The 14,281-nt window shown below is 37.8% G+C and overlaps 1 protein-coding gene across 5 annotated transcripts in view; it reads right to left on the bottom strand.

The window, feature by feature from the left end:
• Nucleotides 1–1,761: 1,761 nt before the first annotated feature.
• LOC136425288 (CDC42 small effector protein 2-like) overlaps nucleotides 1,762–14,281 on the bottom strand; it is a 37,887-nt gene continuing 25,367 nt past the window's right edge. For 2 of the 5 annotated variants that reach the window (XM_066414125.1, XM_066414126.1), the window contains 5 exons: nucleotides 6,670–6,866; nucleotides 5,868–5,960; nucleotides 4,821–4,853; nucleotides 4,070–4,186; nucleotides 1,762–3,780 (listed from right to left, as the gene is read on the bottom strand). In XM_066414125.1, coding sequence (XP_066270222.1) covers nucleotides 4,070–4,186; nucleotides 4,821–4,853; nucleotides 5,868–5,960; nucleotides 6,670–6,747 — 321 coding nt within the window. In that variant the 5' untranslated portion in view covers nucleotides 6,748–6,866 and the 3' untranslated portion in view covers nucleotides 1,762–3,780. The remainder of the gene's footprint in view (nucleotides 3,781–4,069; nucleotides 4,187–4,820; nucleotides 4,854–5,867; nucleotides 5,961–6,669; nucleotides 6,867–14,281) is intronic. The other 3 variants (XM_066414127.1, XM_066414128.1, XM_066414129.1) reach the window with 3 other exon arrangements.

Below are 14,281 nucleotides of genomic sequence, written 5' to 3'. Positions count from 1 at the left end.
TCGCCACACCGTAAAATGATGTTTACTTTAAATTTTTTTCTTGAATGCGACCAAATGCCTTTTCCACCATGGATATCGTTAAGGTCTCTGTTCATACATTAATTTATGCATACCAGTGTATCAATGATGATGAGTGTAACACGACTCACTGACAGTAATCGGACTGTAATACAGTGCTAAACTTTCTTCCAACACTAAGGTATTCACGGATCAAATTTTCGACGACCACTGTCGCCTTCTTCAGGATCAATAATGACCAATCACTGTATTATGATCACTATCTTTGTATTATGATCACTACCAACACAGATGAGCTTTCATTATAGTAATCGAACTGGTTTGGTATCTTAGCTCCTATCTTAGCCATATATGTCATGTATGAACTCAGAGCCAAACCAGTCTGATTACTGTCTGTAAGTCGTGCAGTTATCAATCCATACAATACTACCACAACTACAATCTACGAGCTACAACTACAAGTCCACATACCTGGATCCTAGGCTTCCAACCGACCTCTGAGACAATACATCTTCCAAGCTCAACTCTAGTAACAAAGTGTTACTATCTGATTGGCTACTCTCACTGGCCAATCACGGCTTACTTATCTAGGTAATACAAAATTATGTAAACCCATCCTCCCTCCATATGGTCTAATTATCAGGTACACTAAATATCCTGGCCCTTACATTAGCATGCATTCTTACAATGATTGTTGATAACATTGTTTTTAAACTTCTGATGTGTACCTATCTGTTGACTGTCCAATATGAGCTACGCTGCCTTGAGAGTCTGTGTAATGTATTGTAACATTTGCCAATAAATAAATAAACAATCAATATGACATACATGCACACAAGCCAACATACATACAAACCAACATATATGCCAACTGTTACATATACATGTACTGTGGCCTTCATTCTAAATCAGTAAACAGCCGTTCTTTCTGCGTTCTTTTATCTTTGACAGCCACTTAGACTAGCACCATTCCCTCCCAGTTGTAGCAGTCGTATTTGTCAGCACAAAGGACGGCCAGAAACCAGGAATAGAGCTGAACACGGATGGATACCAGGCAACGTTTGTCTACTAGCCGTTTATTCACTTTCCAAAGTATCTGTATATTGCCGTGCAGTTGACAATAAAGTCGATAGAGGGCGTCCTTGACACGTGAGCGAATGATGCGTCGTCAGCATTGTCCTGCAGTTTGCATTTTGGTCGATAGAAGGCGCTTTCGCCACACCGTAAAGCGATGCTTTCTTTCAAAATTTTCCTCAATGCGACCAAATGCAAGCTGCCCTTTCCTCCATAGATATCTGGTTATGAAACTCAAACTTTGGGGTTGTCATCCATTGTTGCTTTCTCTAATCATACAAACTAAGATATATCATTGGAAAGGTTGTGTTGTTACCCTTTGCAATCATAACCAATTTGCTATGAATATAACTTTCTGGAAGGAACCCCAGGCCAGCGTATGTTTATGATCACTTTGACAGTATATTGTCAGTATAATCTAATCGTGAAAAAGGCTACAAACTTGACACAGCAGTCCAGCTCTCTACTCATACATTCATTTATGCCAACCAGCATATACGGACCAACATTCAAACCAACTTATACTGTTGGCAGGCCTTAGTTCTTCAAAAATCGGGTTTACACTCTCACACACACACAGACACACGTATACACAGACACACGTATACACACACACACACACACACGTATACACACACAAACACACACAACGCGAATACAGTAAGCATCTTATTTCTTTCAAAATAGTTTATTCTTCATCAATTGGCAATGATTTTTCATGACAAGTTTTCTCCCTTTTTTTCTAGACTTGCATGATCGAGGAAAAGTCTGCATATGTACAGGTGAATGAGCTAAACATAATCAAACTGCTTTATCTGAACAAGAACATTATTTTTGTACTTAAAAATAAGCAACAAACGGCCTGTACAGAAACCTTAAGGTATACCATCGAATTGCATATATGTAGGATATGTATGTTCATTCAAACCATTGAAGAAGTCTGAAGCATAGTTATATTCTAAAACATTTCCAATACTTCATGAACAACATATTGTTAGAGCAAAGTGAAGAAAGGCAGTCTGTTTATCGACATTGTACATTTAGAAGATTCCTATGCCGTGTAGTAGTTATTGCAAAGTCTTAGGACTTAATTGCTTTAACGTTCATAAAACCCACCAGAAATACCTTACCATAAAGTACATCAGGCCACAGAGACTAGATTCTATGGTCGACATCAATGATACAACATCCTTTTTTATTTGTTTCTTTAAAAGAAAAAAACTAAGAAATGTTTCCTTTTGATACATGGAGAGTGAAAAGTGACAATGCTTGTAGCAAGGTAAGACGTTGCTACAAAAGGACACAAGTGGATTGCTACACCAAAGAACAATTAAAATTGTATTTACACTGTATGCTGTACCCTTTGCAAGTCTTTCAAAACATGGAAACTCGCAGATTGATATAGTCTTACCAAGTTTTTCATAAAACAACCCCAAAATGAGTTAACATTCCCGAAATATTCCTCGGAAGTTAATACAGAAAAATGAAAACTATACATGAACTATCACAAAATGAGCTGAATATGCTTTTTTATACTCAAATACCAGATTTAAGGTCTTCAGAAGATGTCGTCCATACAATAAGCTTCCTGTGGCTTTCATGTATAATCCTGGTGCAGTTTTTAATCTTTCTCTCAAACGAAGCAGCTCCAAAAGACTACAGTATATCATGTTGATTTGATAAAAGTTGAAGGTAGTCATTCAACGCACCCAAGTGCACTAAAAAGGTTTGAAATGCAAGATCAAATCATGATAATATTATTGCATGTTAGTCCAAAAAAAATTAATCTCCAAGCAGAAGTTGGGAGGAAAATCATAACATTTTCTTGCGGTCATATGTTTTCAACCATGGGGCACCCAGAAATGGTAACAATTTTCTCATAACATCTGCTTGGAGATCTAAAAAAAGCCTATTCATACACCATGCATTTACAGACACCAAAAAGCTGTCAACACTTATACGACTTGATACATGAAAAATAGGATAAAAGAGACAAGGAAAAGGTAAAAACGACATGAAAAAGACAAACAGATGTAAATGATGCATTCTAAAATGTACCATGTAAAAAAATCAAGGAATGTCAATATTCGTGTACACGTAGACACAGAATACAAGTATGGAGTTAAAAACCAATGGCTATGACATTTCAGTCGGAACTGAAACTTGACGAAGCAAAGTATGAATATCTAAAATCTTCAACGAGCATTTATACACATTGCTGCACCCCTCTAAACAACAATGCTCCCTATCTCTTCCCATTAAAACTGCAGGCTCAGCTGCTTATCATTACCATTATGCAGTCCATGTAATTTTCAAAGCATATTTATGTACAAGTAGCAATCTCATGTTTTTTCCCCTCGGTATGGCAGAGACAGGTGCTGCAGTTCCTTTCCTAAACACTAGATGGCGCTGTACACCAGTAACATCCAACTTGAAGGCGTGGCAGAGACAGGTGCTGCAGTTCCTTCCCCTAAACACTAGGTGGCGCTGTACATCAGTAAAATCCAAGGCATTGAGATGACAGTATTCCCCAATCGAGGCTTGAAAACAGTCTTGTCTGTTGTGGTCTTTGGAGATTGTTTGAAGATGCACAGGCGTCTACATCCTAGGAAATATAGTGGTTGATATAGAAAGTCTGACTGCACAGCATTCACTTCACATATTCCTATCTGGCTTGCTTCTCACACTCTGAAAAATCAATTTGAAAGTCACAGTCAATAATTAAGTATGGCATTCTCTCTCTTAATTAAGCAACAGACAAAGTGTTATGTAAATACTAGTAGTATAAAGTATATAGCTAAATAAATCACTTGGATGTGTACAAAGAGCCTTTTTATTCAGTGACTGACCAACTTGATGAAACTATTTATGGAAACATGGAAATCGTGAGTGTGTATAGTTTGCTTGAGGTTGCCCACAACTATTGCCTATTCACGGAAACAAAATACTGTAATGTTTTCTGACTTATATATATTACCTAGTTATGGTTCCCTAACTCCCCCCCAACGGCTACTGCTCTGATCTGGTAGTTATTGACCGGCGACGAGTGGTCGTAACCGCCCTTCGATCTCATCTGCAGCTGAACTGAGTTGATCTGAAACAAAAACGAGGATTCTGTTAAAACTGTGTGTCACATAGACTGTACACATTAAAATTTCTTCTAACACTTAGGAGGTATTCACAGATCAAATTTTCAACGACTACTGTCGCCTTCTTCAGGATCAATAATGACCAATCACTTCAAACATTAAGTCGTGAAAGTTACAGAGACGTGACTTTACTGACAAGTGTCTGTATGGATACGTGACATCAGTAATCGTGCCAGGAAGTTTATAACGCCCACCGTTATATTGCAGCAGATAATGCTTACACATCAATGTTGTTCCAGCAGTTTCTAATCACATTTCACTGTCTTTTGTACTTGTATGTAAGGATAATCAATCTTTTTAGAAGTCTCATCAATATTTTGAATCTATCATAAGACTCTAAAGACAATGACTTTGATGAAAAATCTACATAGAATTATAATGATTTAGTTGTCATCAAAATAGATCAAACCAAGTTGAACTCTTTGTTTCCAAAAAATAATCAATGATATTGATACTTTATGAATCAGAACTGATTTAAAACATTCTAATCTTTGTAATGATCACAGGAGAATGATGATTTTGATTTCACAATTTTCCGACACATGATTTTTTGTCAGCTTTTTTTGCGGTCATGCTTACTTTTGAGTGTTGCTGTACAGAATCGTCCTCATCCTGACATGCAAAATAACAACAAAACACAAAGTTGTAACCAAAGTGATCAATTTATGAAGAAAACAGGCAGACTACAGCTTTCTAGTGATCATTTGCTGCTATATTTTTGTATCATATATCAGTTTCTGCATCTTGGTAGACACAGTTTCAGGAAGGGAATATACAGACTTCAAGCTTTGCTAAACAAATGTCTGAGGAACCGGAAAGTAAATTAGACTGGCCTAAGCAATGGACTGAGAGTCTTCGAAGTCAGGGTTAAGCCTAGGCTAAGCCCAAACCTCCTTGATACCACAAGTCCATGTGTGGCTTCCTTAGAATAGATACAGTCTACCATTCCTTACATATCTGTACATGTCGGGTCAGTATGAACATGTACATGTAGTGGTCACTGTAACCTTCCTAGAGAGAGGTAGCAAGGCCATGTGTGTCTTCAATTTCAGTCTGCAATTTCACACATATCTGTACTACTACTAAGGGGTCAGTGTGTACATGTACACATGCATGTAGTGGTCACCGCTCAAGGTCTTATGGGGTAAAGCTGGAATGGCACCAATCCTGGGTATGGTGACCTGCTGTATGTTACTTGACTTACGTCTTTGAAGTTAGGAAGGTTTGCTTAAGAACAGAGATCTGTGGCCTTCCAACAATCTTGTACTACATCTACATGACATATCTTAGAACGTCCTGAAAATCTAGTAAACTGAACTTTTCTTATCTGAGATCAAAAGTGGAACCGTTTTCTAAAACAACAAATGAAATGCCAAAACATTCCTGTCTTTGTCAAGGAATAATGTCAAGCAGTGGATTTTTTATTTATTTTATTCGTATATGTTTACAGAGTATTAGGCAGGAAGCGATTGCTTATTTAAAGCCTTCTACTCAACACATACAACAAAGAGACAAAGTGACATGCATGAATACAAAATGGATAACAACCCACTGCCCCTAGAGCCTCAAAAAGGCTATGGGACTACCTTAACACTTGCTAAATCATGTCTTAATATAGTTACTTACATGATTGCCGGCCATGTCTCCGTGGCCTATGTGTCCCGTGTGGACAAAGTTTGTGGGTTGTCCTATCATCGTCCGGTCTATTCTTTTTCTCCTCTGAAAAACATGGCAAAGAAATACACATTAGGGGTGACAGTGGTACATGTAGATTCATCCCAACATCATGACAACATTCACAAATCGAACAAGAAATGGTTGTTTCAAAGAAAGCAGCCAGGGGACTGAGGGCATTAGGCACAACCATTTTACATTGTAAGTAAGGCTGAGTTAGATGGATAATTAGCTAATGTGCATGGTTAACAATGCTAACTAGGTTAACAATGCTAACTAAGTTAACAATTTGCTGACAAGGATAGCAATTTGCTAACTAGGTTAATTATGGTAACTAGATAAACAATACTAACTGGCTTTGGCTGTTCGGTGTAATAGCAGAAGCAGACCCAGGTATGGGTTAGAATTTTGATTAAATATGAAAAATTAATGGATTATGGTTAACAAAGCTAACTAGGTTAACAATACTAACCGACTGCAGCTCCTTGGTGTTACAGCAGCAGAAGCAGACCCTAGTTTATGACTGGTCAATGGGTTATAGTTAACAATGATAACTATTACTAGTTAATGGGTTATGCTTAACAATACTAACTGGGTTAACAATACTAACCAGGCTAACAATACTAACCGGGTTAACAATACTAACCGGCTGCGGCTGCTCGGTGTAACAGCAGGAGAAGCAGACCCAAGTATGGGTTAGAACTGTCATTAACTATGACTAGTAAATAATGCTAACTAGGTTAACAATGCTAACCAGGTTAACAATACTAACCGGCTGCGGCTGCTCGGTGTAACAGCAGGAGAAGCAGACCCAGGTCTCACTCATCTTCATGGAGAACAGTTTCCGGGTCGCCACGGTGACGCTGGTAAACAAACAAACACCTCAGCAGAAACAAGACGGCTTCTCACAGCCCGCGGGGTCTCAAGACGTTGTCTTGGCTACAGTCTCTTCTGCAAGGAGGAGATAAGAGTCAAGTCAGAATTCTGCTGTCGGGCAAGTTTACATAAAAAAGCAAGAACTGAACTTGAATTTGATTCAATCTGTATATTTTTCTCTTTTTGAACACAGAGAACTGGGAGGAATACTTGGATCTGACTATATTCCCTCCCTTGCACTGATTATGAGTTCTACACCAGGCAGGATTTGGTCCTCACGTTTTGTTTTCATGTTCCTAAATTTGAGAACCAACCATTCAGATAGGTGTGGCCTCATAATTCATCTATAGATCCCACACATAAAATTGATTTTGTAGTGGGACGGGAACATACATGTACTGGGTATCGAAGATTGCCCAGCTGCCTCACCAATGAACAAATAAATACTGAATTTGTTAGTCATACACTAAATGTTTTGGTCCTGACATTATGTGTATATATTTTTATGTGTATATTTATTTTGGTACTGCTACAAATGTAATACTGAACCAAAAAATGTGACCATTATCATATCTTATCACTTGGCTTTCATCTGGTATTTAAACAACTGAAAGACTTCCCCAAAGATCTGATTAAGGAATATTTTCGGCTTTAGTTTTTGGTGTGAGAAGCGAGGCATCTGGAAACAATACTATGTTCTGTACCCTGACCTAAAGCCTTGTCATATTTACACACAACGTAATGTTTATTCAAGACGTAATGTTTACAAAATTGTCTGCGTTGAATCCATTATGTATGCTTAGGGTTGAACCACAATGATTCATTGTTGTGATATGGAAATAAATGGCTTTCAAAATATTAGCATGGGACAGTTTTCGTTGATAGATAATTTAGCAAACACAAGATTTAAGTTCCAGAAAATGGAAGGAAGTCCTTCTTTGCCTTTTGTAATGTTGTTGACTGTGTAGATACTTCAAAATGTGAAGTTCCATTCTTTTCTTGACATCATAACCTTCTACCCTGAGGTTTGAGGCATACTACATACATATAAGTATGGTGGGTTCTTTAAATGTACTTGACGTGTGGCACTTCTCAAACATATAATGCAGGACTTCTGATTTAAAACTAACACCCCTCCAAAGGACTGCAACCCCTTCATGTAAAAGTAGCATACACACTAGGGATCAAAACCAGAAGTGTCTATGTACACTGTGTAATACTCTTACTTTTCTTATCTCCAAATTGGTACCCATTTTCGTATTGATTACAGAGAGTGGGATGTTAGAAAATGATCTCCCCCTCTCCAACCTCTGCTTGGAGGGTGCTGATTTAACCTCTGACCTTGAGGCTGGAAGGTAAGTTTACCCAGGCTACACAGTTTCACCATTGTCCCCTCAGCTAAAGAAATGGTGGTTTTCCTCACCCTGCCGTCCCATGTTTTACATGCTGTTGCCTAGCAACCGTAGGAAGGTCATACTTTGATAGAAAGTACCCACGACCGAAGGGTCACCATGTCAACTACACCACAATACCAGCTGCTGGGGAAAAGGTCACTCGCTGTTCACAAAAAAATGTCATTTTTGAACTTAAAACCACCATGAAAATGCTGTTTTGCCTTCTGACTGCCTATCAACTTGTTTCAACCACAAACTAAATACCGCCAGAAACACCCCATCTTCTCTCTACTGCGAAATTAAATGCATAAAACAGTATACGAAACACATAGACAAGGACCTTGAGATGCTAAACTTGAGTTCTACTTCATTTCACAAAAGCAAGACTGAAACTTAGAAATACCGGTAACACACTAAAATTCAGGCAGAACAAATCTCAAATAACTGGGACACAAATATTTCTGTTAAGGTTACCAAAACATTCATGTACATTAATCATTTTGTATTCCGATAATCTCCACCTGGCCCCAAAATGCCAAGTGCATCTTAGTGGGAGGCTCTCATCTGACTCCTGAGGGACAGGTATTTGTTTAGACTACCAAACACAACACCAAGGTTCACATTCCCTCATAGCACAATGTCAGTTATATATTCACATATAGCATCACTGTTTCAGACATTGTGACCTGTGTATATGCAGGGATTTTTCTAGAAAAATTGAATAAGAGACAGTCTGGGAGCACACACAGGCAAGGGAGAGAATTCTATGTATTTATGGAAGAATCAATTGCTGATCTGAATGAAGGCTGTATGCTGGATATTAAGCTAAAATCTGAATTCAGCAAGGGGGAACTGGGCTGAAACAAGAGGGCGCAGCGCCCCTCTTTCATGATTTAGAAGCATTGAACATCAAAACTGCCCAAGAAGACCACTTGGGGGACTGATAAAATCTGGTCTATGTGGACAGGTGGTTGCTGTAGCCAGTATTCTAAATGCTTGTGTCAATGTGAGGAATTATCTAAAGGACCACCAAGTGGCCAGGTGGTAATCTCCTAGCAGATCTAACAGTTGCGAAGACCGTATCCAACTGGCAGAAAAAAATATATTGCAACCGGTTGCAATAAAACCTCCTTTTGCTAGTTGGATACGGTCTTTGCAACCGTTAGATCTGCTTGGAGATTAGCCAGGTGGTCCTAATGCAAAGGTGGTCACATATGTACAGGTTTGACTTATAGTTATAAAAAAGGAATTTGCAATCGTTTGGGCCTTTTGCACGCTTGAAGTTGGGTCACAAGAAAACCATGCTGTTCTAAAGCCTGGAACATGTTCACTAGCAGCGTCCGAAGCTGACTTGAGCCCTGTGTTTTTACAGCAAACCAAGAGTCAGCATCCAAGTCAGACAGGTTTGACTTGTTGTAACTCAAAGGCACATTAGAGTACTGTTACACTTAGACCTGAGTCACAGGGGACCCACATTGTTCTAATGCCAAGGCCATGTTCACTTACTGTTATACAGTAACTTAGACTTTAGTCACAGGGGACCCGTGTTGTTGGAATGCCAAGTCCATGTTCCCTTGCTGTGCCAAAATCCAAGTTGGCCACCCATATTTTTATAGAGAACTGAAGTCAGTACTAGAGTCACACACGTTCACATCAGTACTTTTATATTCAAGTCACAGGGGGCCATGTTGTTCTAGTGCCAAGTCCAAGTTGACTAGCAGTGCCAAACTTAACTTTCCATGTTTTTGTATTAAACTGTAGTCAGCACAAGAGTCAGAGAAGTCTCATCTGTTCTAAATCAAACTAAAGGATACATTAGAACTTTTAAACTTCAACTTGGCCTTCAATAACCTCTAAACAAAAGAATAATGCAACTTTACTAATTGTGCCAAAAGCCCAGTTTTAATGCTCCCATGTTTTTACAGAGAACTGTAGTCAGCACCAGAGTCAAACAGGCCACACATGTTCTTAATCAAGGATACATTAGATGTTACACTTATTTTCTGATTCACACTCACAGCGGTTCAATGTTGTTCTAAACCTACGACCATGTTCATCCACAGGGCCAAAACCCAGTGCCAAAAGTTAACTCCCATGTTTTTACAGTAAACTGTAGTCAACAACAGAGTCAGATAGGTTTCACCTGTTAGTAATCAAACTAACTAAAGGAGACATTAGCATTGTCACATTCAAAATCGGACTCCAACAACCTCTAAACCAAGTTCATCTTCATTTAAATCTTCATGTTTTTATAGCGAACAGTAGTCAGCACCCAAAAGCAAGTCACACAGGTCTCACCTGTTCTAAATCACACTAACCAAAGGGGACATTACTTAATGTTAATGTTTCACTTGGACTTGGACTCCAATAACCTATACACCCAGCTAAGCCAGGCACTGTTTGTGGTAAATACTACCCTTTGCGTGCCTCCAAACACTGTAACACTAGTGCATGTCCGTTTAAATTTGGAAAGTTATTCATCATTGAGTGGTGTTTATGTTCAATTTTTTTCCCTCAATCAGGCCTTCATACAAACTCATCACTTCAAACAACATAAAGGTCTCAAATTTAAACTTTGGCTGGTCAAATAACCACTGTTACCGAGTTGTTTATATATCATGGGAGAGTGGTAACACTAGTGCATGTCAGGTTAAATTTGGAAAGGCATTTTGCCAAATTGAAGGGCACCCAGTGGGAAGCCCTAACTTGTAACTGCATTTATGTAGCTCCAGGGAAGTAAAGATTGAAAAGGTCAATTGACAAATGAAAGAGGATGTTTCGCCGCATATTTAAGCTCCTTTTCTCCAGTTCTTGGTGCCTTTGCGAATTCAGCTTGATAAGTCAATCAAGCTAGGGAGTGTGTAGCAAGACACAGTGTACAATTCCGTCATGTACATCATTTCTTTCCAAGTTACCAGGTATACTAGTACCTCCATGCCTTTTTGATTTGTGGTTTGGGGATTTCACATTAAACTGAACTGGAATACCAGCATAAAAACATGCACAGAGTCAAGTGAAAAGTCTGTAGCTTGGCACACAGTTTCAGAGAGCGAATACAGTCAGATGCAAGTTTTCTACTATTTACTAGCACCTCATTTTCTATCTTGTCCTCTATAGCTAAATAGTTACTTCAAAATGACAGAGAATCAAAGAAATAAACTGATGTGTCCAAACCTCAAGTAAAAAGTTTAGCCTAGCCCGTTTTTCTACATGACTGCTTTTCTGGGAACAACTATAGAAGACATGACATGCGCCACCTGATATATAAAGCTGTCTGACTAAAGTGTAATGTCCCAGCACTGTGCAAATAGACTATAGTTTAGTGTTGGTCACGTTCAGGGTTCAGAATAGTTTGTAAGCCATGGTTTCACACCCACATGTGAGCAAGCCAAGGAAACTTTTTTGTTGCCGTGCACTACCTGTATATGCGTCACACTTTGCTTCATCAAACTTCTTTAAATCAATTCAAACTTCACCAAATACAAAAGACTTTGAATACATTACTATGAGGAAAATATGATTCTCTACAATTGCTTTCTTTCAAGTACAAATACCTGTCATTATAAGCTACAATTGTACATGTACAAAACCAGAAATGATTTTCCCTACATCATCATCGAATCCGAAAAACAGAGTCAGCTCCAACACTTGTAACTTGTCCCTACAGTTTCCCGATCCTCACTGAAATGTTTTGCCCAACCCATACTCATATGTTTATATACCGTTATCATGTAATAAAGTTATGATATTATACAGATATATAAACTATCTTTAAGTTTAAGAAATATTTAGACATCCTCCTTACCACAGAAACAAAACACAGTCAGCTCCAACACTTGTAACTTGTCCCTACAGTTTCCCGATCCACACTGAAATGTTTTGCCCAACCCATACTCATATGTTTATATACCTTTATCATGTAATTAAGTCATAATATCATATAGATAGAAAGATATATAAACTATCTTTAAGTTTAAGAAATATTTAGACATCCTCCTTACCACAGAAACAAAACAGAGTCAGCTCCAACACTTGTAACTTGTCCCTACAGTTTCCCGATCCACACTGAAATGTTTTGCCCAACCCATACTCATAATGTTTATATACCTTTGTCATGTAATTAAGTCATAATATCATATAGATAGAAAGATATATAAACTATCTTTAAGTTTAAGAAATATTTAGACATCCTCCTTACCACAGAAACAAAACAGAGTCAGCTCCAACACTTGTAACTTGTCCCTACAGTTTCCCGATCCTCACTGAAATGTTTTGCCCAACCCATACTCATATGTTTATATACCGTTATCATGTAATAAAGTTATGATATTATACAGATATATAAACTATCTTTAAGTTTAAGAAATATTTAGACATCCTCCTTACCACAGAAACAAAACACAGTCAGCTCCAACACTTGTAACTTGTCCCTACAGTTTCCCGATCCACACTGAAATGTTTTGCCCAACCCATACTCATATGTTTATATACCGTTATCATGTAATAAAGTTATGATATTATACAGATATATAAACTATCTTTAAGTTTAAGAAATATTTAGACATCCTCCTTACCACAGAAACAAAACACAGTCAGCTCCAACACTTGTAGTGTCCCTACAGTTCCTTGATCCACACTGAAATGTTTTGCCCAACCCATACTCATATGTTTATATACCTTTGTCCTGACCCAAGTGCACAGCATTGCAGCATATTTGTCTTCTAGTCATGCTAGGTTTGGTGTACACAATGATAAGCATTATGTCTGGTGACTAGGAGAGCCAATAGCTGGTTAATGTTTAGGGGAGTTCCTCCTAGTTTCTCATCAGCCCACTGCAACATTAATCAATATGAACTGGCACGGTCATGAAAAAATCAATACAAAAATATATCCAATTTTTTCTACATCTTACAGCTGTAATTCGTCTTTATGTATACATACATAGGAAGTTTGTGTGTTAAAAAGGAATTTATGAAAATGTGTTAGAGTTTGAAATACATGAATTAACATGGCCACAAAAAATCAATACAAAAATATACATTATACTCTATGTAATATTATTATACTTCTAACAGCTGTTACTGTGAAGTGTTAGGATATGGTTTAAAAAAAAGAAAAACTTCACTTTTATATATATATATTGTGTATAAATACTGAGCACTTAGAATAATTGTAAACAATGTTCGATTGTTGAAATAACTGAACATCTGAAAAAAACTTCCAATATTGAATATGCTTAAAAGTCTTGAGATATTTCCCCAAGACACAGAAACATCTGTGAGCTCTCAAAGATTATGGATATCATCATAACCTAGTTCTGTCTAGGTGCCAAGGTCAACTTAAGTGAAAATTTACAGAACTTTTGCACTAAGTATCACTGGTACAAGTACAAGTGTTACACATACAAGACACACATGGTTAGTTCTGTTATTTATGATCTCACAGGCTCCTATACAAGTACTGTATCTAGGAAAAATGATAACTAGGAGATACTTTTGACAAGAAATATTTTGTCACAAACGATGTTGCAACACCAGTTTCATAAATTCATCTTACAGGAAATATAAAATAGACTGAACTAGAGGGCAATTTATCACAAACATAACATACAGATCTAGAGTTTCCAACCAATATAATCTTAGGGCTTTCTTTCCCATTATCTACCTGTAAATGGCTGTAATGTCAGTATTTCCGAGTAAATTGTAGGTTAGTGGTGGGTATTTTATGCCCAGATGTCCAAATACTATAATTATTATTTGACATAAACCTAGATCAATACAGGCTCTATAACCTGCAGTTATTCTCACATGAATCGACATGAACGAACTTCAAGCTCCACAAACATTATTTATACAGGCAAAGGGCCAAGACAAGTCAATTTCTATGGATGACATTTTCTGGACACCAAAAATTTAATGCCAGAGAATGGAAAAAGAATGATGCGGACCTGATAGTTTTTACCCAGATTCCTAAAATGTAGATATCCCAAACCCTCTCTATTTGTTAGGTAATGGTAAAGCGACCAAGCTCAGACCAAGTAAAACGCTTCTTCGCTAGCTAGTACTAGTAGTATGATGCGGCGTCACCATGTCTCGC

This window comes from Branchiostoma lanceolatum, chromosome 19 (genome assembly GCF_035083965.1).
Source record: "Branchiostoma lanceolatum isolate klBraLanc5 chromosome 19, klBraLanc5.hap2, whole genome shotgun sequence".
Lineage (NCBI taxonomy): Eukaryota > Metazoa > Chordata > Leptocardii > Amphioxiformes > Branchiostomatidae > Branchiostoma > Branchiostoma lanceolatum.
Note: the sequence above shows the minus strand (reverse complement) of the source record. Positions and strands in the feature narration are given on the sequence as shown.